This window comes from Canis aureus, chromosome 16 (assembly GCF_053574225.1).
Source record: "Canis aureus isolate CA01 chromosome 16, VMU_Caureus_v.1.0, whole genome shotgun sequence".
NCBI lineage: Eukaryota > Metazoa > Chordata > Mammalia > Carnivora > Canidae > Canis > Canis aureus.
In genome coordinates this window covers 27,256,763-27,278,632 of record NC_135626.1, presented here as the reverse complement: position 1 = coordinate 27,278,632, position 21,870 = coordinate 27,256,763, and the positions used below count along the sequence as shown (strand labels likewise).

The 21,870-nt window shown below is 46.1% G+C and overlaps 1 protein-coding gene across 5 annotated transcripts in view; it reads left to right on the top strand.

The window, feature by feature from the left end:
- Nucleotides 1-915: 915 nt before the first annotated feature.
- The window catches only part of YPEL2 (yippee like 2), a 63,148-nt gene continuing 42,193 nt past the window's right edge, over nucleotides 916-21,870 (top strand). Inside the window, exons 1-3 of one of the 5 annotated variants that reach the window (XM_077852446.1) lie at nucleotides 931-1,073; nucleotides 14,259-14,436; nucleotides 20,920-21,233. In XM_077852446.1, coding sequence (XP_077708572.1) covers nucleotides 21,117-21,233 — 117 coding nt within the window. In that variant the 5' untranslated portion in view covers nucleotides 931-1,073; nucleotides 14,259-14,436; nucleotides 20,920-21,116. Of the gene's footprint in view, nucleotides 1,074-1,559; nucleotides 1,973-14,258; nucleotides 14,437-20,919; nucleotides 21,234-21,870 lie in introns of those variants that run through there. The other 4 variants (XM_077852447.1, XM_077852443.1, XM_077852444.1 and 1 more) reach the window with 4 other exon arrangements.

Below are 21,870 nucleotides of genomic sequence, written 5' to 3'. Positions count from 1 at the left end.
CCTCTCTTCCCCTCACCCCCGCGGGCATTCTTTCTCATCTCAAACTGACCTGTTTTACTACAGGGACACTGCCCACTCCACCCACCTGGTGCCTTCCTGGATTTCCTGACTACCTGGGCTTATTTTTTAACCTTCTCTTTCTTTCTTTCTTGGAAAGCACTGATCCAGAACGTGGGCTTCTCCCTTCTGGTCACTGACCATCCTACTTTTGTAGGCTAACCATCCACATTTCCCTTCAGAAAACTTGGAAAACCAGCAGCAATAGGAGGCTGGGCGCCTTCCAGTTCCCCTACTACATCTTTCCTACTTTTAACTGGTTGGAATTACTGGCAGAACAGAGGGAAGTGGAGATATGCCTTGCTTCTGACTAGGGCCTGGGCTCGTTCGGCATTATCTTGCTAAATTCAACTGGCCCGGGTCCTGGGGACCTCTTCAGGTAACTTAGGCTCTGAGTCAGGAATGGCTAAGGTGCAAGGAGGCAGTTACTGTCCTGGCCCTACAAGTACTAGGCAGTCTCCCCCCTCCTAACCCTAGGTTCTAGGAATCCCGGCCTTGACCTGGGGACAAAACCCAAGCGCAAATAAACGGTCTCCTTCCAGGCACTGAAAGCCAACCGTCCCCATCCGTCTCTCGGCTCCTCGGCCAGTGGCCCAGCTTAGCCTGGCACGGCAGGAGGAGCACGAGCCGCGGCGGGCCAGACCCGGCGCTCGCCGCACTCCCCGCACCCCAGCCGGGCCGGGGCAGAGGGGTGGGGGGTGGGAGGCTGGGGAAGCGGGGGGCGGAGTTCCGTCCTTCGCTGATTGGCTCGGGGCGGATGGGCTGCGGCCGTGCCGAGCCAACCCGCGACGTGTTGCTAGGTGCCGAGGCGAGGGGATAGGCGCGGGGGCGCGTCCGTCACCTGGCAGCCCCCGGCCCCGACCCGGAGGGATGCGGAGTGGCGGCGGCGGCCGCGGCGGAGACTGTGGCTTTAAGAGCGCGCCCGGAGCCCGGGAGCCAGCCGGGCGGTCCGCTGCTGCTGCGCACCCCGGCGGAGCCGAGCCCTGCACTGGCCGGACGGGGCCGCCTGCGGCCGGGTAAGCGAACCCGGAGCGCGGCGCGGGCCGGGCGCGCGTGGGCGTGGGGCGCGCTGTCAGCGCGGGCGCCGGGCGCGGGTCCCGGAGTCGCCCCGGCCCGGCGCCCGCGGAGCCCGCGGAGCCCGCGGAGCGCGCGGCGCCCTGTGCCCTGCGCGGCCGAGGCGGGGCCCGGCGCGGGGTCCCCGCGGGGGCTGCGGGCGCTAGGGGGCGGGCGGCGGGCCGCGGAGCCACGTGACCGGTTTGTTTACAAACACTGCCGGGCCCGGCGGCTCCTGCAAAAAACACCCGGGGTGCTGTGGGTCCCCGGGTCGCGGCCCGGGCGAGTCTAGGGCGCGTGGCTTGGCGGATGGGACTCGGACACCCGGTGGCTGTGGCTCCTCAGCATAGTTTCTGCGGGTTCGGGCTCCGTCGGGGCCCGGGGGCGGGGGGGCGGGGGGCGGCGGCGGAGTTGCTTCGGACGCTCTCTGTCCTCGGTGACGCTGGGTCCCGGGGCGCCGCCCTCGGGGCCCCCGCCTGTGGAGGGGGGGTGCTGGCAGCCCTCGAAACTCCCAGCGGCGGTTGGCCGGCCCAGGGCCGAGGTAACCGCAGCCGAGTTCCTGCCTGGCCGCTTCCCGGAGCCTCGGGCTGTCCTTGCCAAGGGGGTGGGCGCCGACTCTCTCCTGCCCGACGGGACCGAGGGGCCTCCCCAGCGGGCACCTCCCAGGACCTGGCGCCAAGGGGCAGCCCCGACCTCCCACTGCTTCAAGTCCACCCTCCTTGGCCGCTGACCTCCTGGGTGTCTTGACTCAAGTGGTGGCTCTTCCCCCGTTGGGGTAACCACCTGTTCTTTTGGACGAAGCCCAGGAGACTGCCACTTCTGACTTCACTCTCAGCTTACAACCGCCTAAAAAGCCAAGTGAGTGAGTGTCCTCCGTTTTTCTCTGCTGCATGTAGCAGACCCTCCCACAGCCCCACCCGTGTGAATGGCACACAAAACTGCTCCTAGCTTTGCTGGAGGTTTTGCTTTCTGGCCGCCTTGTCAATTTGCTGTCTTGGGGTCCTGAGGATCTTTTAAGCGAGTCCTTGCTTCTGGTGAATCTAAAGGCTAATGAGACATCTAGCTATTTATCTTTTCTTTGCCCTTCCTCTCTTGTTCCTCTCTTCTGGTCCAGTAAGGTGGGCTCCTCTGTCCTAGCGCATTGGGCAACCAGGGTAATTGCTTCCCTGTATCTCATTCAGTAACAGAACATGGGGAGAGCAAGGAAGTTAGGAAGTTTAGAAGTTAAGTGACTTGCCCAAGGTAACTCCTGTCACTGGCTCTGGGGAGGGAGATGACCTCACATGTTTGTTCTTCAGTACTCTCCTGGTTATGAAAACTCCAGGCCTTGTAGTCAGTAGGGTCGGATGACCACTCCCTGGCTTTGCTATGACTTTGTCATTGCCACAGGATGCAAAGGTGGGCCGAATCTTGAGTTCTGTTTCTCTCCTCATTTCCTTAGCACTTATGCTAAGGCTAAATCTTGTCCCTGATGTGGAACATTTTAATTCCCCTGGGCTGTGATATGAATGGCTATAAGTTCTTTACTGAGAAACTGGTCTGGCCTGAGGAGAGTTGTGCAAACTTCCTTTTGGCACCATCCCTTATTCCCAGCTCCATGGTAAGGGTCTCAGGCAAGAGTGGGGGCCTTGGGCTCCTACCCCTCGAGTTATTTGCGTTATTGGTTTAGGATTTGGTAATAGAATTTCTGGGACCTGTCTTGGTATCTGGTGCTTGAATTAAAATAAAACTTGCTGTTAGGGATGGAAAATGGAAAATAAACATCATGCACAAGAGTACTGTTTTCCTTCTTCCCTCTAGGAGAGTGGTTTTCAAACTTTGAGTGGGATCCAAAGTAAGGAATACCTTTTATATCACTGCACTGAGGTTCACAACTGTGATAAGTTCCAGGAAACAATTACCCTTGTTACCTGCTGTGTGCTCTCTAGTTTTTTCTTCTTAATTAAAACAACAACAACAAACCAACTGCTGGTCATGGGCTGCTAATTTGATTTATTGACCAAATGGGTGAATGGGTGATGGCCCACAGTTCAAGAAACGTTGCTCTAGGGCAGAGGTCCTCAAACTTAAATGTGTACAAAGATGACCTGAATAGTGTTGAGAATTGCGGTCTGTCAGTCCACTCTGGAGATGTTTATTCTCAATGGGGTGCATTTTTAATAAGTGGACTATGAGGTTGTGATGCAGGTGGTCAATAAGAAACCCTGGTCTAATGGGAATTTGGGCAATGAACAATGAAAGGCATTAACTGGATATGAAGCATGCAAAGCCTTAGTCATGTATGTGACCCACTCTATGCAAATCCAAGATCATTCATCTGCTAGTCACACTAGCCTAGACTTTGATAGGTCTAAGGGTATAGCATTGTTTGCTTTCAGCTGCTGTGAAGCGTTGGCTTATAAGACCCCCATCCCTCCCATACCACCGTGCCCAATCCATTTGAGGGCTGCTGTTCAGTGTTCTGTATGGCTGGATGTTTTTAGGTGCGTGGGGTTGGGGTTGTGAGTAGTGTTGATGAGTCTGCTGTACTATTCATAGATTATGTGAATTTTCATGGTTTTAATGAATTTAATAGTTTTGAGGCAGTGACATAGTTATTATGCCTGGGGTATTAACAGTTGGTCAGCAGAAAATGTTGATGTTGTTGAATAGCTAGCTGAGTATTCCAAGCCATGTGGCCTGGGGGAAGGGCAGGCAAGCTGGTGATTTTTCTTGGAGGATGGGGGAGTCAGGGTTTGTCAACAGTTTAGTAAGAAGAGGCACAAGTTCACCTGACCTTGCCTACCTCAGGCCTGGTTCTTATGATAGCATGGCTCCTGTGTGCAGGTGAATCTTGTAAGTTACCTCTATCTTCACCTTCAAGTACAAACATACAACACCTGATGCATCCACATGTTAGATGTTTCCCTCTCACTGTGTCTAAACATGTTGGTAGAAGAAATTTCCTTAAATTAATCAAAACTGCATTTAGCTTCAAATAGAACTCTCTCCAAATTCAAATTAAACTATGGTCCTTCCTGCCAAAAGTATGCTTTATATGGGAACACTAACTGTAGGATTGTTTAATGTTCAGTTTGGTCAGCTGCTTACATTTAGGATGTTTAGTGTTTTGAGCCTACAATAAAAAAGAAAGCAACAAATGGATGGCAAAGGATAGGATATCCTAGTATAGAAAAGCAGAGGGAAGAGATGTCTAGATGGGACTGAAATGGAGGATCAGGATCAGTTTCCTTGGTAAATTATCTTGGCATTTCTCTAGGGTCCATCAACAAACCAGTAGGTGAGGGATTCCTAGGTTGAGCAGCGGTTTGGCGCCTGCCTTTGGCCCAGGGCGCGCGATCCTGGAGACCAGGGATCAAATCCCACGTTGGGCTCCCGGTGCATGGAGCCCGCTTTCTCCCTCTGCCTGTGTCTCTGCCTCTCTCTCTCTCTCTCTCTCTCTCTCTGTGTGACTATCATAAAAAAAAAAAAAAAGATTATTAAAAAAAAAAAAAAAACACAGGGATCCCTGGGTGGCGCAGCGGTTTGGCGCCTGCCTTTGGCCCAGGGCGCGATCCTGGAGACCCGGGATCGAATCCCACGTCGGGCTCCCGGTGCATGGAGCCTGCTTCTCCCTCTGCCTGTGTCTCTGCCTCTCTCTCTCTCTCTCTCTCTGTGTGACTATCATAAATTAAAAAATAAATAAATAAATAAATAAATAAATAAATAAACAAACAAACAGTAGGTGCCCTGACAATTGCATTCCCTTAGCACGAAGGGGTATAAAGTTCTGGAAAGGGAATCATCTTTTAAAATTGTAGCCTCCCATTATGGAAAGCCAGAGCTTGCAGGCTGAAGGTATTTTGTTAGAGTAGATAGTTTTCAGTGATCTTTTCCTTAACAAGAGATGTGACTTGTATCTTTTAAGGACCACACCTACTTGAATTTCCCTGGGATTTGTGAATATAGCCCCCTGAGTTTTTAAAATAAATCGGATTATGCTACTCCCCTGTTTAAAGTTTTCCTGTGGCTTCCTATTGCCCTTTAGACATAATCCACCTTGGTTCCCTGTAGGCACTGCACAGCCTATCCCTTTCCCCCAACTTCTCTTGCCCGGTTTCCTACAGGTCCTTACCTGGTCCATTTTGCTTCAGTCTGCTCTACCTGCACCAGCTTTCCTCAGGTTTCTATAACGTTGAAGGTTTGTGTTTGTTTTTGTCATTGGGCCTTTCTATTGGTAGTTACCCTTTGCAGAATGCCATTCTCCAGACGTTTACATGATGGGATCTCACTTGGGTCTCAGAGAGCCCCTCTGGAACAAGTCTTCCCTTCTCTGCCCCTCAGCCTCTCTTAATCCCTTCAAGTCACGTTAATACCATCTGGAAATACATTGTCTATTCGATGGCCCATGGAAGCTTGGGAGCTTCTGTCTCGCTCACTGCTGACAGTCCCTGGCACGGGTAGCACTGGATAAATATCTACCCGTTGGTGGAATGAATGAATGACTAGAGAGCCAAGATTTTGAGTCTCTAAGAGTAGGAAATAATAACTTTTATTTTCAGGAAGAGAAGAGGAAAAGAATTTTTCTCTCCCTTTTCCTGGAGTGTGATAGAGTTCCCTTGGAATTTATTTCAGGATTTCTGCTTTTCACAATATTTTTCACCCTTTCATACTTTTTTTTAAGATTTTATTTATTTTTTCATGAGAGGCACAGAGAAGGCAAAGACATAGGCAGAGGGAGAAACAGGCTTCTCACAGGGAGTCTGATGTGGAACTCGATCCCAGAATTCCGGGATCACCCCCTGAGCCAAAGGCAGATGCTCAACCACTGAGCCACCCAGGTGCCTCAGCCTTTTATACTTTTTAATAGATTTCTAAAAGCTCCTTTGTCATTTTGTTATGGTTGTCAGTAAACAACTCTCGCAATCCCAGTAGCTTTATTTTGTTTTCACTGTTCTGACAAGCATTTCTATCAGTAATCACATTTTTTTTAAAAGATTTTATTTGTTTATTCACAAGAGACAGAGAGAGAGAGGGGAGAGAGAGAGAGGCAGGCTCCATGCAGGGAGCCTGATGTGGGACTTGATCCTGGGACTCCAGGATCACGCCCTGGGCCGAAGACAGGCTAAACCGCTGAGCCACCCAGGGATCCCTCACACTATAAGTAAAGGCTGAGAGCCTGGGCTAGGAACCAGAAAGGTCTGGATAGTTAGCTCTGTGACCTTGGCAATTTGCTAAAATTTTCTCTAATTTCTGTTCCTTATTTGTAAAATAGGGCTAATAGTTACTATCACACAGAATTGATGGGAAGAGTAAATGACAGGATGTATAGGAATGCAAGCACAGAGCCTGACACAAGTACTTGCTGTTAGCTTTTATTTGTTTTATTTTTAAAAGATTTTATTTGTTTATTTACTTACTTGAGAGAGAGAGAGAGCGCGGCGCGCACACGAGCTGGGACGGGGGGGGGGGGGGCAGAGGGAGAGAATCTCAAGGACACTTGGCCAAGGGGCTGAGGCTTAGCCTGACATGGGGCTCGATCTCCCAATCCTGAGATCATGACCTGAGCGGAAACCAAGAGTCCCATACTTAACAGATTGAGCCCCCCAGGCTCCCTGCTGTTAGCTTTTAATAACAACAACACTCATAGTAATAGATTTCCCTCCTCTCTTTGGCAGGAATTCCCGATCTGTTGATTTGGGAGTGTGCGGTAAGAGGAAGATCTTAAATCAGTGCCAGTAAATGAAGACCAAACATGTCACTTATATCTATCAGAACTAGAAAGGAAGTTAGAAATCATCAAATCGGGGCGCCTGGGTGGCTCAGTGGGTTAAGCCTCTGACTCTTGATTTAATCTCAGGTCATGATCTCAAAGTCGTGAGATCTAGCCTAACATGTGGCTCCATGCTCAGCATAGAATCTGCTTGAGATTCTCTCCCTCTCCCTCTCCCCCTCTCTCCCTCTCTCCTCCTCTGCCTTTCCCCCATACTTTCTGTCTCTCTAAAATAAATAAATAAAAAACCCCAGAAATCATCTAATCACAGATTGATGCCTAACTTTTACTAACACCTCTGTGGAAGAAGTCATGGAAATTTTTGGAAGGATATGTTGTCTGGCTCTTCCTCAGGCCATTCTTAGTTTTATCCTTGGATTAAGCTGGGCTGACTGGAAGCTGCATCTTTGGGCCATATTACCTCAGCCCCTCCAGGATTATTTTCACTGAGATGAACTTTGGTGTCCTGCCCTTTGCTTTCATGGAGGGGCAGTCTGAAACAGCTTTAAAACTCTACTACATTTCTCATAAGGGTTGATGATGTTGAGGCCTTAAGCTACAATTTCACTTAGTGTCCCCTTTAAGTGGTTAATAGGAGAAATTGCTTTCAGGAGCGAATGCCAGAAAAAGCTTTGCCTCTCTGAGGAACCAGTATGATATTTCTTTGTAGACAATTGGAAATGGATAACTGATCATGTTTCTCTTTGCTTTGCATGCCAGGAAGCACAGAGCCAAATCCCTCATCCTCATTTTTTTCCTTGTAATTTCTATTTTTTTCTAATTTCAGGTTAATGATTTATAATTCTTTTAAAATTAGGTATATGCTTATTTGGGTATTAAACTCATTTCAGATTTTACATTTTGGAGATACAAACACTGAGTCTTGAATAGGCAAAAAGGACCTGCTTAAGACAGCTAATTAAGTCAAAACAGAGACTATAAACCATACCTTTTGTTTCCAGGCTCTCTGGAAGTAGGAGTACAAAGTCAATATTCTGGAAGAATGTCGACTCATGAATAAAACCCCAAATAACCTGTAATGTCTTGATCCTAGGCAAAGCCTGCCTCCTCTGTGATGAGGCACAGGAACATTCTGCCAGTGAGGTAAACACTGCCACTCGCATTCCTGGTTGGGTCAGCAGCACTATGCTCTCCTGTTTCCTGAGCTATGGCTTTCTCCTGTGGTCTTGAGAATGTGGTATGTCCAGATTTAGTGGTTTTGATCTGAAACTAGATTGCCAGCTCAGAATGAAATTAGTCTCTGTTGTTGGAGTTCTCTTGTCTATATTTCTTGTTAGAAGGGGAAGGTTTGGTATCCAGATGGCAGATAGGTGCTACTGAGGCTCAAACAAGGTCTTCTGGCTGGGTGTGAACAGTAGCTCAGTTTGGTTCTACTGAAGAAAATGGCATCATTTTATCTGATAAGAAATTTAATCATAGGAAATATTGACTTTCCTAATGATTTGTTTTGTTTTCCCATGCTGTTTTGGTTGTGAGTACCTGGGGCAAGAGAGGATAGACTTGGATGGAGCACATCCTGCCTGAGTCAGTAAAATTTTGATTCCTATTTTGAGCTACAGAAGAGGAACCTCTGCCCTACGGCTGAAAATGAACCTTTGGTTTTGCTTTATTTTCCTGGCTAATAATAATTCAACAGATAATATATAAGACCTTTGGGAGATAAAGATGGATTAAGATAGGGCCCCTGCCCCTATGCATATACTCAAATAAGAGTGATTAAGGCATATGTGTCAATAACCAGAGCATAAGGTACAAAGAGTTTATAGTCCTTATGGAGATACAGAAAGAAGGGTAGGCATTTTGGAGATGTGGCTGTGAAGAATGATGAGGATTTAAACATGCAGAAATGCTCCAGGGGGAACAGTGTGTGCAAGGGCTGAAAGTGTGAACCTGAGTGGTACTGTATGGGGAATGTTCAGTAGGCACGTGAGATATTGGAAGAGAACATTGGGATTTTGCTTGGGCTACTATTGCTACAATTATTTTTTTCCAAAACTTTGTTTTAAACAATCTCTACATCCAACATAGGGCTTGTACTCATGACCCCAGGATCAAGAGTTGCATGCTCTTTTGAGCCAGCCAGGCACCCCACTATTGCTACAGTTTAGAGTAATTCCATGGAAATGTACTGTTGCTTCCATTCACAGAACTCTGAAACAGATAATAGGCAGTCTCAAACCTGGCTCCTATGCATAAGAACTTCTAGTCCAACCAAAGGCCTACAATATCAGAATGTTCAGGATAGGGAATCTAATAAAAGAAAGCAAATAATAACCCCCCCTCCCCCCAAAAAAATTCCCAAGTTTTTCTGATGTAGCCCACCCATACATGTCTGAGGTCTGGAAATCCCTGAGGTTGATCGCCTTAGCAGAAACCAACTACTAAGCATCTTTGACCTTTGGCCTCCTTTCCCTCACTGTATTTTTGCCACTTCCTTTTCTTCTCTTGTTTGTATTGCTCCTGCATATGTCATCCATTATATTTGCCTCCTGTTTATCTCTTCTTTTGCTACTTTGGCCTTTTGTCCGTTGGGGGTCCCTCCCTAAATTCTAAATTGATTCTTGGCCAAATGGACCATAAAGTAGAAATGAATTCTTTCAGTATTTGTTGTATTAATGGTATAAACATGTTTATTATTTATAAATGCAAATTAAATAGGGCTTTTGGTTAGTTTTACTTATGGCTTAGTTTGTTTCCTGTAGAATTTGAGGGAAAAATTAATATGACTGCAGCCTTAAAGCTAAAAACCTCTTAGCAGGAAGATGCGACAGGAACTGAAAACTAGCTTTTTCTTGTGCCAAATGTGTTGTCCTATCTTCTGGTTGAGGTTATTCCCTTCTTTCATTTTTGTTTTCTCGTGTTTCTATAATTAAAAGTTGAAGTAGTGAACTTACCCTGAGAGTTTGTGAAGATGTTTTATGAGAATTTGACACTTTTGTTTGTTGACTTAGTCTTCCTCTGGAAGATAATCTGCTTGTTGCTTTAAAGGGCTCAAGGACCAAGGATGCCCATCTTCAGACTCTTCTCAGGATCATCTGGGTTGAGGGATCCATGGTGGGTAGAAGGTTGTCCCAGGATTCAAATGCTGGTTCGGGTACTTTCTAGCGGAGTGATCTTGGGCAAATTGTTTAGCTTCTTGTGCTTTCTCCTCATCTTTCAAATAAGGGTAATCATAATCCTGCCTCCCTGGGTTGTTATGAGGATTAATTGAGATAATGCGTGTCAAGTACTTGGTCCCTCATGGGACCATAATAGGAAATTAATAAACTGTAGAGTTCTGAAGGCTTACTGACAGTTTGCTGCAGGACCTCAGATGACTCCTCCCTACCTCCTTCCCCCACCTTCTGCATTTCTTCAACCAACCTTCCTGAGCTCTTACAGCAAGCTGGGCTTTGCCCTGGGTATGAAGGATGATTAACCAGATGTGGTCTTTGGTCAAGAATGGCTTACAATCTAGTGGGAAGACTGACCCATAAACAACTAGCTTTGTGGATGTTTCTTAAATTATATGAAAAAGCTGCACTGGCAACGTGCATGATGCCCCTTGATGTGTGTGCCATGCCTAAAAGGAATAGAAGCTATAATTTTCACTAAAATCCCATAGCAGGAGAAGTCCAGAAATCTGCTCTAGAACCAGTCTTTCTCTCCCACCCTACTCCTTTTCTTCTTAATGAGATGGCAATACTAGGTGATAGTTTAATAATTGTCAGGACAAAATACATCCATCTTCGAGCTGGTTGGGACTTGGGACTTTAGACATGCAGGCATCCTTTTGAAAGAGCTTCTGCCCTTTTTTTTCTCTTCAGTTTTAAGTTCAATTTCCAACTTCCAATTGTGAAAAGGTGGGGAGCCCAGCCACAGATGTCAGAGTCTAGAGTTTTGGATTTATTTGAATCAGGAGATTAAAGTGAGGATGCCAAAGGCATGCTGACAGCTGAACAACAGAATTGTATTGGCAGATTTGGGATGGATGGTTTGTAACTAATTGGGACCCCAGCTGTGCCCTGAGGGAGCAGCAGTTAAAGAGAAATCAAGGTCACACAATGCCCAGGGTCCAAAGACATTTGTTTATTCAGTAAATAATATTTGATCTTTGAGAGAGTGTGAGATACAGATGACAATCAAATAATCTCAGCAAAAGTACAATTGCAGCTGTGAAGAATGCTCTGCATGCCTGTGGAAGAGGAACCATTAGTGGAGGCTAAGGGGAGGGTTCCCTGGTGAAGTAACTTCTAAAGATGGGCTGCATTGCTTACCCTACTTTCCAAAATGTTGTTTTCTTGATAGATCTTCTAAATGACTGTTTTACATTGTAGTTCAAGAGTAGCCCGGTCTGGGGGACAGACAAATGGAGCAAGTCCCTCTTTGGATTCCAGATCATGAGAAAAATGTATTTGTTTGGTTTTAACCAGGATTATCTTCTCTGAGCATGGCCAAACACAAAACAAAGTACTGATCCTGAGGGCGGCAGCTCTGGGGGCTGGAGGAAAAGAGCAAATGTGGCTTTTTACATGTGGAATAGAGAGGCAGCATCGAGGCACCCCTTTCCTTGCTGGCCGGAACCAAATCTGACACTTCATTTTTCTCATACTCAGACTGCCCTGGGGGTCTGAGGGCAGGGTCCCACCCTGGGAGAAAGAAGCTTCCTGGGTTGGAAGTCTGAGGGTTTCTCCAGGAGTCAGAAGTCAGTGCCAGTCTGGGGTCTCGTGGGAGGAGGCTACCCTGGGTGGCACACAGATGGTGTGAAGGGCAGGGGAGGTGGAATGGGAAATGTCTCTGCCATCAGACAGCACCCAAGTAAAAACCACCAGAGGATCTTGTTGTGTGTCTTCTCAGAGCTTTGGCTCTACGGTACCGAGTGAGTACTGTGCTCCATTTGCTAGCCCAAGCGAGTTAACGTCACAAGAGTTTGCTGGCTTTTTAACTTTGTGGAGCATTAATGGTGTGTGAGTCCCACATAGTCGCCAGAATTAGATATTTTAAATGTACTGGATAGTGTTTAAGATTAAAAATATCAGCTTTATAGGGTGCACAGTTTCACTGAAGGTCACTCATTTTACTCAGTTAATTACCATTTATCAAGACTCTGGAGGGATTTAAAAAAAAAAAAAAAAGACTGATGTGCCCAAGACTGGGAGTGCTGGGGAAGCCAAGGAGTGTTAAAGACTGGACTTGAGCTGCAGGAAGCTCCCAGTGTGGGAGACAGATGTGTGAACAATGTGATGGAGCACCATTCAGGAGAAAATAATTTCTTGCATGCTGGAAAAAGGGGGCTCCCACCTCTTCTTAGGGTCTTATTTGGTTATTAAGGGATGAGCAGGCATTTACCAGGCAGTGAAGATAGGTTAAGGCTTTGCAGGAGGCTGAACCAACTTGGGAAAAGGTAGTGAGTGAACGAGGTCGGTCTACTGGGGAAACAGGTTTAGAGTGAGCTGGGAAGGTGATGGTGAAGATAAGGAGAATCAGCCCCGTTTCTTGGTGCCATCTGAGGGGTTGGACCTTTTCCTATAGGCTGCTAAGAAACCACTAGAGGGGGAACCCTGGGTGGTGCGGCGGTTTAGCACCTGCCTTTGGCCCAGGGCGCGATCCTGCAGACCTGGGATCAAATCCCACGTGGGGGCTCCCGGTGCATGGACCCTGCTCCCTCTGCCTGTGTCTCTGCCTCTCTCTCTCTGTGTGACTATCATAAAATGAATAAAAAATAAAAAAAAAATTAAAAAAAAAAAAAGAAACCACTAGAGGTTTTGAAACATGAGAGATGTGATCAGAGTATTGTATAAATAGAATTCTAGAATGGGCTGGAGAGGTAAAAGCTGAGTCAGGGAGACCAGTTTAGGAAGTTGTCAAGTGAATTCAGGATGAGGGAGGGTAGGGCTTACACACATCCAGGTGTGAAGATGGATATGGGAGACTGGATTACAGAGCCAGAACCAACCATCTAGGGCACTGATGCAGTGTGACATAGAAGGGAGAGAGAATAAAGGGTCGTTCCTGCTTTGGCAACTGGGCCTTTAGGAGAAAGGAACAGAATTAGAGTATAGGTGGTAGGAGCCAGGGGAAGGGGAAAGATGGTGCTGGCTTTGGATGCATTTGGTGTGAAGTGCCTTCCTAGAAGCCAGTTAGAGACATCTTTTAGAAAGGGATCCAGGTTTCAGGAGCAGGAGGCAGAGGTTTAGAAGACTTGGGTGTGGATGGGAATGTGCTCATCATGGGGAACAGGCGGTCAGGCACATGGTAGAAGCACTTCAAAGGAGAGGGAGGAAGGAAGAGCAGCCAGGGAGATTGAGGCTCAGAGAGAGAGAAGAGGCAGGAGAGGCTTGAAGAGGCAGAAGGGGAGTGTTTAACGGAAAAAGCAGGCTGAAGCAGCCACAAGAGAGCTAACTGAATACAACACCAAGGCCAAATTCAAAAGTATTAGTATTGGGACTTGGCATGTTGGAGGCTGCCCATGTTTTTGTAACTTAAAAGCCTGGTTGTGATAAATGATATTCGTGGAGCTTTGCCAGAAGGTTCTGTAGCTCTTCCATTGCTCTGGAGAATCTATATCACTGGATAAAGCCAGATCATCAGAAAGTCATGGTCTTGGGTTGCCTTGATTTGATTCCCATGTAGAATCCCTTTTACTGAATTGCCCTTTGGTGTTAACTGTTATGCCGTGCATTTTCATGGAGGGATCTCTAAGAAACAGACTTGTAAGAGTTTTATGGTAGGAATTATTGGTGTGTGCTGAAGGTCTTGTCTATTGGGTTCACTGCTCATCATCTCCTCTGCAATCATGCATAGGAGAAATGTATTAGAAAATCTGTAGCTTGAATAACCAAGATTTATAGGAATTATGAACCTTATAACTACTGATATTTTCTTTTCTGCTTTGCTTACTGGGAGCTCAAAGCCAAAGATGCAATAGAAATTCGATTAATATTTCGCAACTTAAAGCATGCATTTCTCTGTCCTGACTCTCTTTGTGTTCTTACATTTTTCTTACCCTAATTTCTTTATTTTAAGGTATCATTTATGTTTTTGTAAGTTACCTTAAGTTCTCTTTGGAGTTGGGAGTTGTATCAAAAACAGAAGGAAGTCATTGATGAACTTTAGCCAAGCGTCCTTGGTAATGAATCTTCAGACAGATCATTTGTGCTTTTTACCTGTTTTTTTTATGGAAATGTAGAAACAACCCAAAGTAATATCTGATCTCTACAGAGCCAGCTAGTAACAGTTACGTCTGATATCTAGTGAATTACATGCAAGTGTCAGGATGTTAAGGGGAAGAACCTCTTCTATGCAGATGTTCTAACAGATGCAGTCCTCATGTGGGACCTCCCCAGGCAGAGTGCTGAACTAAGGTCCATGTGGTAATCTATTGCTCTGCTAACAGATGTTGCAAAGGCACCGTCCAGCAGCCATTTCTGAGTGGACTCTGCACGACTGACATGTTCTGTGACCTCGCTGAAACCAAGGTCTTACCACAATGAAGGATGTTGGATGGATACTGTACTCTGGGGCAGGATTCGGCTGGCAGAGACATCATTACAACATGGAATCAGGATTTTAAGGTCCGAAGGAATCCTAGCGATCATGTAGGATTATCATCTGATAGATAATCCCTGTGAAATCAAGACTAGGCCCTGTGTCCAGGGTAGAGATGAATGGTTGGCTTTGTTTATGAAAGACCGTGGTTCCTTGAATATCCAAGCTGGCTTTTATTATCTGGATGAATTTGAAGTACCACCTGGGTCCGGTGCTATACACAGTAGGTAACTATGAAATGATGACCCTGATCTTGTGTGTCTTGATGGTCAGCTCCAGAGTAGTTATTTCAGTTATTTCAGGGGTATTTCAGTGAAGTTTTAGTGGTGGCCCCATCCTGGGAGGAGTTGAGTCAGTGTGGGCTGCAGAGGTAACTTTTCTACTGTGTTACATGATGGCGTGGTTCATTGTTTGGAATGATATAGCAATAATTTCAGATCCCCAGCTAAGCTTAAACCAGTGTACCTTTAAGTGGATCACTGTAGGCCCTAACCACCATGAGTCAACGAGGGAGATAGGAACACTGCTCTTTTGAGTCCTGTGAATAGGAACAGTTCCCGTGCTTTTTTTCCCTTGCTGGTAAGGACGATTATAGCTAATCAAGGTTCTTGAATGTTAACTCAGGTGCCAGGGGCTATGCTGAATGCTTCACTTGCAGTATCTCATTTGAGTCCTTTATCTCCTCCATGAGGTAGGCACTATTGTTATTCCTTTTTGGGTAACTTGCCCAGTGGTGATGCAGCCAGTGAGAGAAAACGAGACTAGATCCAAGTCCATTGGCCTCTAAACCCTATAATCCCTCAGCAGTGGACTACACTTCCAGCCACTTATTTGATGGTCCAGGGAAACTGGGTTTCTCCACTCTTGGGTCTGGGTTCAGGATTCTGGTGAGATTAGGAGTTGGGAAGGAGGACCTTCCTTCTGGGATAGAAGCCTTCTATCCCACAGTTTATTTTTTCTGTTTCCCAGTCCTAGAAATGGCGCACCTGGTCCTTTTCCACTGCCACCTTTTATTGCCTCCAACTAGAACTTCTGTCTTTCTCGATACATGTATATATTTAACCTAGCCTCCCCACAAAGGCAAAGAATGGACCTGGAGGTCAATGACAGGCCTCTGATTAATACCCAGGACTTAGAAATCTCCTATAGCCCAGAAGAACCATAGTTCTTAGCATCTCTGCACAGGATCTGAATGGGGGCTGTCAGAGAATAATATTTCATGGGCCCTGGGGACCCAGAGTAACTTTGTTTCCTACCTCATTACTTGGAGGGGGAAGGGAAGGTCTTCAGTCACGTCTGCTACCACATGGGTTGGTGAACTGGTCTAGTCAGCAGCCTGACGGGAGGCAGAGGGAGGCAGTAATGGCTGCTACTGTGTGTTCTGTGCTGCTGAGTCCAGGCAGTACAAGAATGTGGTCCCTACTCTTGGAGCTTATCTCTAGTAGAGGATCCAGAGTCAGAAAAGGATAATTTTAGTTTCGATAGGATAAGTGTTAAGATAGTGAGCCCAGGGGAAGGACTAGTAAGCCCCATGTTAAAGGGCATTTGAGTGGAGCCTTTTTTTTCTTTTTTTAAAAGATTTTATTTCTTTACTTGACAGAACAAGCTGGGGAAGTGACAGGAAGAGGGAGAGGGAGAAGCAGGCTCCTGGCTGAGTAGGGAGCCCGATGTGAGGCTCTATCCAAGGACCTGATCAAAGGCAGATGCCACCCAGGCATCCCTGAGCTAATGGGCAAGTTTAAGGGCCTAGTGAGGACAGGTAGGAAGAATGCATCAGGCCGAGGGAATGATATCAACAAAACTGTGGAAGGGTGAAATATAAGCATGGTCTTTTAGGGGATACTAAAGGAGTTTGGTTGCCAAATCTGAGCGCTTAGAGTCCCTGACACAAGGTAGACCCTTTAGTGTCAGTTTAAAAGATAGGAGTATAGAGAATGAAGTGGTAAAGATGAGTCTGAAGCAATTCGTGAGTGTCAGTGGTAGATGGTTGTCAGTGGTAGTACACACCTGGAACTTACTGTGTACTTACTATATGCAGGTGCACATGTGGGTATTAGCTTAGCTAATCCTCACAGAGCCTTATGAGGTTGATATTATTATTTTCTAATGAGGAAATCATGGTCCAGAGAGGTTAAGTAAACTTGCCTGTGGTCACACAGCTTGTATAGGATAAAACTGACATTTGAAACCCTTGAATAAGATTCTAGAACCCATCTTCTAAACCACTACCCACTATTGTCTTTCTGAAGGCCATCAGAGTGGTCATGGTTAAATCTGCTTTTTTAATAGGTAACTGGTTGAACTGCAGAGGGTGGATTTAAGGGGGGAAAGAGGCTCAGAAGAAGCCTGATAGGGCTGTGTAAATCAGAGATGTGTTCTTTGTACTTCTTTAGGGCCTGTAGGGAGTATGGCCACTGAGGAAGCCACCTCTTAGAAGGACCTCAATAGCAATTATGGAAACACTCCTATGGTTCCTCCAGTGTCATCATCTCTTTGTCTCATCTTGAGATGAGAAGTCTAGGTTTGGAGAGACCTCACCCCAATAGTACCATCTCCTTTGGTGCCCGAGGACAAGCTAGAGTGTCCTCATGGAAGTGACAATGTAACTCAGGCCTCCTCTTCTTTTTTTAAGCAGCAGCATCTTTTTTTTTTTTTTTTAATTGATCACTAAGAGTAATAATAACTATAATTCTCATGTGTGTTGCATGCCAGCATGTATGTACTCTGACATAATCTCATTTGCTGTTTATAACCCTGTGTGTGTTGGTATCAGTTGGGGGAGCTGAGGGTCCAGTGGTTGAGCAACTTGCCAGAGGTCACTGAGCTAGAATGGAGTAGAGGTGGTTTGTGATTCCATGGGCCACTTCTTTTCCAAGCAGTCTTGGCCCATCCTCTACCAAAACACCTGATAAAAACAACAATGGGATGGTCCCCTCCTGTGGCTGGAGGTGTTACTTCCTCTAGTGAGTTCCCCTTCTGAGTTCTACCTTCCCTCATTCATTGAGTCCCTTCATGGCTTACCTGGAGAATCTGTACCTCCTAACCCTCCATCCTGGGGACACTCAGAACTTTCTCTTTTAAATTTCAGCTGCCTTTACAGCTCTTTGTGGAAAAGGTCCATCAGGTGGGACAGCCAGGTTTGCTGTGTGCTTCCTATGCCTTTGGCTCTCAAAGTAAGATATCTGAGGCCTTTGTTTTTAATCATAATAGTTCACATCTTTTCTTTCAATGTTGATCAGCAGGAGCCAGCTGGGGGTGGTAGCAAATCTTCCTTTAATTTCCACTGATGGATTATTGCTTCACTTAAAATGGTGTTTAATTTGTACGTATGCCCCGAGGCTTTCTAAATATCAAGTTTGTTTGATTATTGTTGGAAATCAATTTGGACTCCACAGTTTGTTGGACTCTATGGGTTGTACTTATGAAGCTCCATGGAGCTATGGCCCTATTATAAGTACCAAGGTCCAAAAATCAAAATGTGGTGAGTTCTGCAGCCCCATACCCTTAATTTTTTCTTTTAAAGAAAATTCAGGGCACCTGAGTGGCTCAGTCGGTTAAGCATCTGACTTCTTCAGCTCAGGTCTTCATTTCAGGGTCTGCTCAGCAGGGAGTCTGCTTGTCCCTCTCCCCCTGCTTCTCCCCCTGCTCATGAGCTTCCTCTCTCAAATCTTTAAAAAAATTTAGAAAGAAAGAAAAGAAAGAAAGAAAGAAAGAAAGAAAGAAACCATCGATTTTTACCCTCTTTCTGAGAATTGACCCAAAGAAGCAGCTTTTAAAATTTTCCCTCAGGAGGGAAGAAGACAATAATAGGTGATTATATTTCAGATCTAGCTGTTACCTCTTTTCTGTGACAACCTACTCTCTCTCTCAGGCACAAGGGCCCTCTCTAGATTCTGCTTCAGCGTGCTTTCTATTTACTCCTCTCACTGCTTCCAGCTTGCCCTGTAGCAGTTGGATGAGATGCATATTTCAACAAGCCACTTGTTCTTTCCTTGCTTTTTTGGAAAAGAGTCACCTTTTGGATGCCTGTAAATTCCTGTTAAAGAGGGAGAAGAGCAGAGTGATCCTGAAACAGCGAAGTCTTATGCGGCTCCTTAGGCACTATGAGGTTTCTCTAGTACCAAGGAGCCTGGGACATTGCTTATGGGGTCAATTTTTCTCTTGTCTAAAGTTCAGACCTATGGTGTGTGATAAATGTGTACATGGGTACGTATTTGTGTGTGACCTGTTCACATTTAGTACAGACTATAAATGCTTATTCCTCAGAAGGTAGCTTTGAACAAGTTTTGGAATTTGGATTTGAAGCTGAGCATAACCAGAAACCCCTGCCAGCCTGCAAACTTCTTTTTCCCGCCCCTACAGAAGAGAAGTGAGAGAAGAAATAATTCTACTCTGGGGAAATGCATAATTTAGACGCTGTCTGCATGTATAAGAAAACAGACTCTGTGGCTATTCTGTAAACCCAGACTGGCAGCCAGGGCTCGTTGTTTCCTTTTCTTTCTTCAGTGTTTGTATAAGACTGATGGGACCCGTGCTCTGAGTGCTCCCCACTGGGCAGCTAAAGCTGTGTGGACTTCAGAAGCTGGCCTGAGGCAAGCCTCCAGCTCATTTTGCTGCCTGTCTTTCCTAGTCCTTACCCTGACCTACCACCCCTTCCTTTCCTGGAGATATTGCCCTTCCTGAGAGCAAAACAGGGGTATTGGAAAGTTCAAGGGTATTTCAGGAAACCTCAAGCAGGATACTTGGCTCTTTCTACCACCTTAACACCTCAACACCCTGAACACCCAACACCATTGATTGACCATGGGTTTTTGTTTTGACCGCATTCATCTTACCTACTATCAGAGGATGTCCAGGGTGAGAAGGAGGGGCTCTGGATCTAAGGGGTCATGTGTCTTCCTTCCTCATCTCCTGTTATGGTCAGGCCTAACTCCCAGGAAAAGCTGGGGAAACTAATTCTCACCTCCATATTCTTCCAAGTACTTCTGTAATGTTCAGTTTCACCTGATTTCACATCTTTAAAAATAGTGGTGGGTGGATCAAGTAGGGAAGACACTGTGCCTGGGCTCTTGTCTGAATCCCTTTAGCAGTTGGACATCTTATGTGTAATTGGTCACCCTGAGTGTGGAGTGCTCTGTGGCTCAGGACTGCACAGAGGGACATGCAGTGTAAGAGTAGTGTGACCACTGTTGTCCTTCAGTCTAGAGCTGGCCAGTGCTGTTGGCAACTCAGGAAGATGTACAGAGACCCAGGGATACAGTACTTTCAGTGACTGCTATGGTGGGAAAGATGTCAGCATCCGTTTGGGAAAATTTGGTTAGTAAGGTTTAGAGGAAAAAGAGAACTATGATTTGCAGCTTTCTCTAAACATCCAGATGGATCCCAGACATAATCCAGCAAGGAAGATCTGATTTTGTTGGTCTTCCTCCCCCATCTCTCTAAATAATTTTATCTTCAAAGCATGATGCAGGCATTAATTAACAGTGTGACTCTCCTGGGAGGTAGGCAAGTGGGAACACCATCCCTATTAGTGAAGCCCAGGGAATAGGCAGGCCCAGAAGCTTCAGGCAGGGGAGCCAGAGAAGCAGAGTGTGTACTGGACCTTGGGGCTTTGCCCTCAGACCTTTATTTGGACATAGTCTGGAAACCACCCACTTTCTCAGTGCCCTGGTGCCCAATAGAATAAAATTACTGAGGCAATGGCAGCAGAGCTGTTTGGTGCTATGGGATGACTAATGGAAACTTTGAGGATTGAGGAGAAATTCTGGTAAAATTCACTGTCCTTGTGAATTTTGGTTGCAGAAGTCTGAGTATGCCATTTGTTTCATTCATTTGCTTGCTTTCTTTTCAAACAAAAAAGTACTAAGCATCTATTTCTGGGCAAGGTATGGCAAAGGAAATAATGAGCTTAAAAGAGCTTGCTAGCTGTGAGGGTCCTTGCTGGTTGGGAACCTTTGTATCATGCTTAGTCTCAAGCAAAGGGTAGTGTGAGGTTTGTGGCCTCTGTAGGTGGTGGTTTTAAGTGTTGGAAGACTCCTGGCATCTGGAGATTGATTAGAAATACATGCCTGTTGATATAATGATTTTGTAGAGGCTAAACTTTTCCTTTTCATTTAGTCCCTTTTCTTGGTTGGCTCAGAAGAAGAGGCTTCTTAGGAATCTTCTCTCTGGGGCTACAGGTGGCATATCCTTAATCCTGGCCTTTTCTAGGGTTCCCTAAGAATAGTGATCATGCCAGTTTCGAAATGTTGGTTGAGGGTACCTAGGGTAACTGCTGAGAACCTTGGGTTGATATTGAACCTCCAACTCTAGAAAAGCAGCAACACTGGGATCTTCAGTAGTTTCATTCTCATAATTGGACATCTTGGCAATGATGGTAAGAAACAGAGAAGGAGTCATTTCTTCCTGTAAATGTTGCCGTCTCTGTTGAGTGGTAGTTGGACTCTACTTGCTTTGCAGGAAGTCCTGTTCCATCAACTAATGATATTCCCCTTATCTTGGTACTGCAGGCTGCTGAGAACCAGCCCTAGACCTCTGCTTGAGGGTCCTTCCTCTGAAGACATCACCAGTGTGTGGAGCCTGCCCCACACCTACCCCCTGCCAAACCACGGCCTTTACCTGTGTCTTTCGGTGTTTCCCCTGCGATCCATCCTGTGGGAGTGCCTCGTGGGCCACTCCAGAGTTCACCCCACGATCAGCGGCGCCAATGGTGAAGATGACAAGATCCAAGACTTTCCAGGCATATCTGCCCTCCTGCCACCGGACCTACAGCTGCATTCACTGCAGAGCCCACTTGGCCAATCATGATGAGCTCATTTCTAAGGTATATGTTCTCTGTAGGCCTTCCTTGCCCTCCTCTGGGTGGGGGGACACTTCTGGTTCATAAGGTTGTACAGGTTTATAGTTCTCCCAAAGAACCTGGGATATTTGTATTTTGTTTTTTTTTTTTGTTTTTTTTTTTTGTACAGGGAGGGCTAACCTGCATGGCTTTCTCACTCAACTGAGAGATAACTAAGTTGGAGGGATGATGTACTAGTTTAAAATTACAAAGTAGTACTAGTTTGTAATTTTGGAAATTAGATGTCATCCCTTTTGGAGGCTGGGGGGCTGGTGGCTCATAGGCTGGAGGGGAGAGGGACTGAGGAGTGATTGGAACCTCTCACTTGGCTGGCTTAGCTAAGTTTGCAGCTAAATGCTATGTAGAGTGCTGCCTGCCTGGAAAATGAAAGGTGGTAGGGGCAGGGTATCTTGTAGGAGGGGCTTTTTTAGCTGAGATGAGAGGATTGCCTTCCAAGCTCCCTGGGAAGGTTATAAGACGGTTGGTTGAATTACTAAAATGAGTGGCCTTTGGGGAGGACCAAAAGTGGCTTGGTAAAGAGCTGACCCATTGACCTCAGGGATCTTTAGGGGTTCTACACTGTATTTTACCTCATGTAACACTTGGTCATAATCAGAAGAAT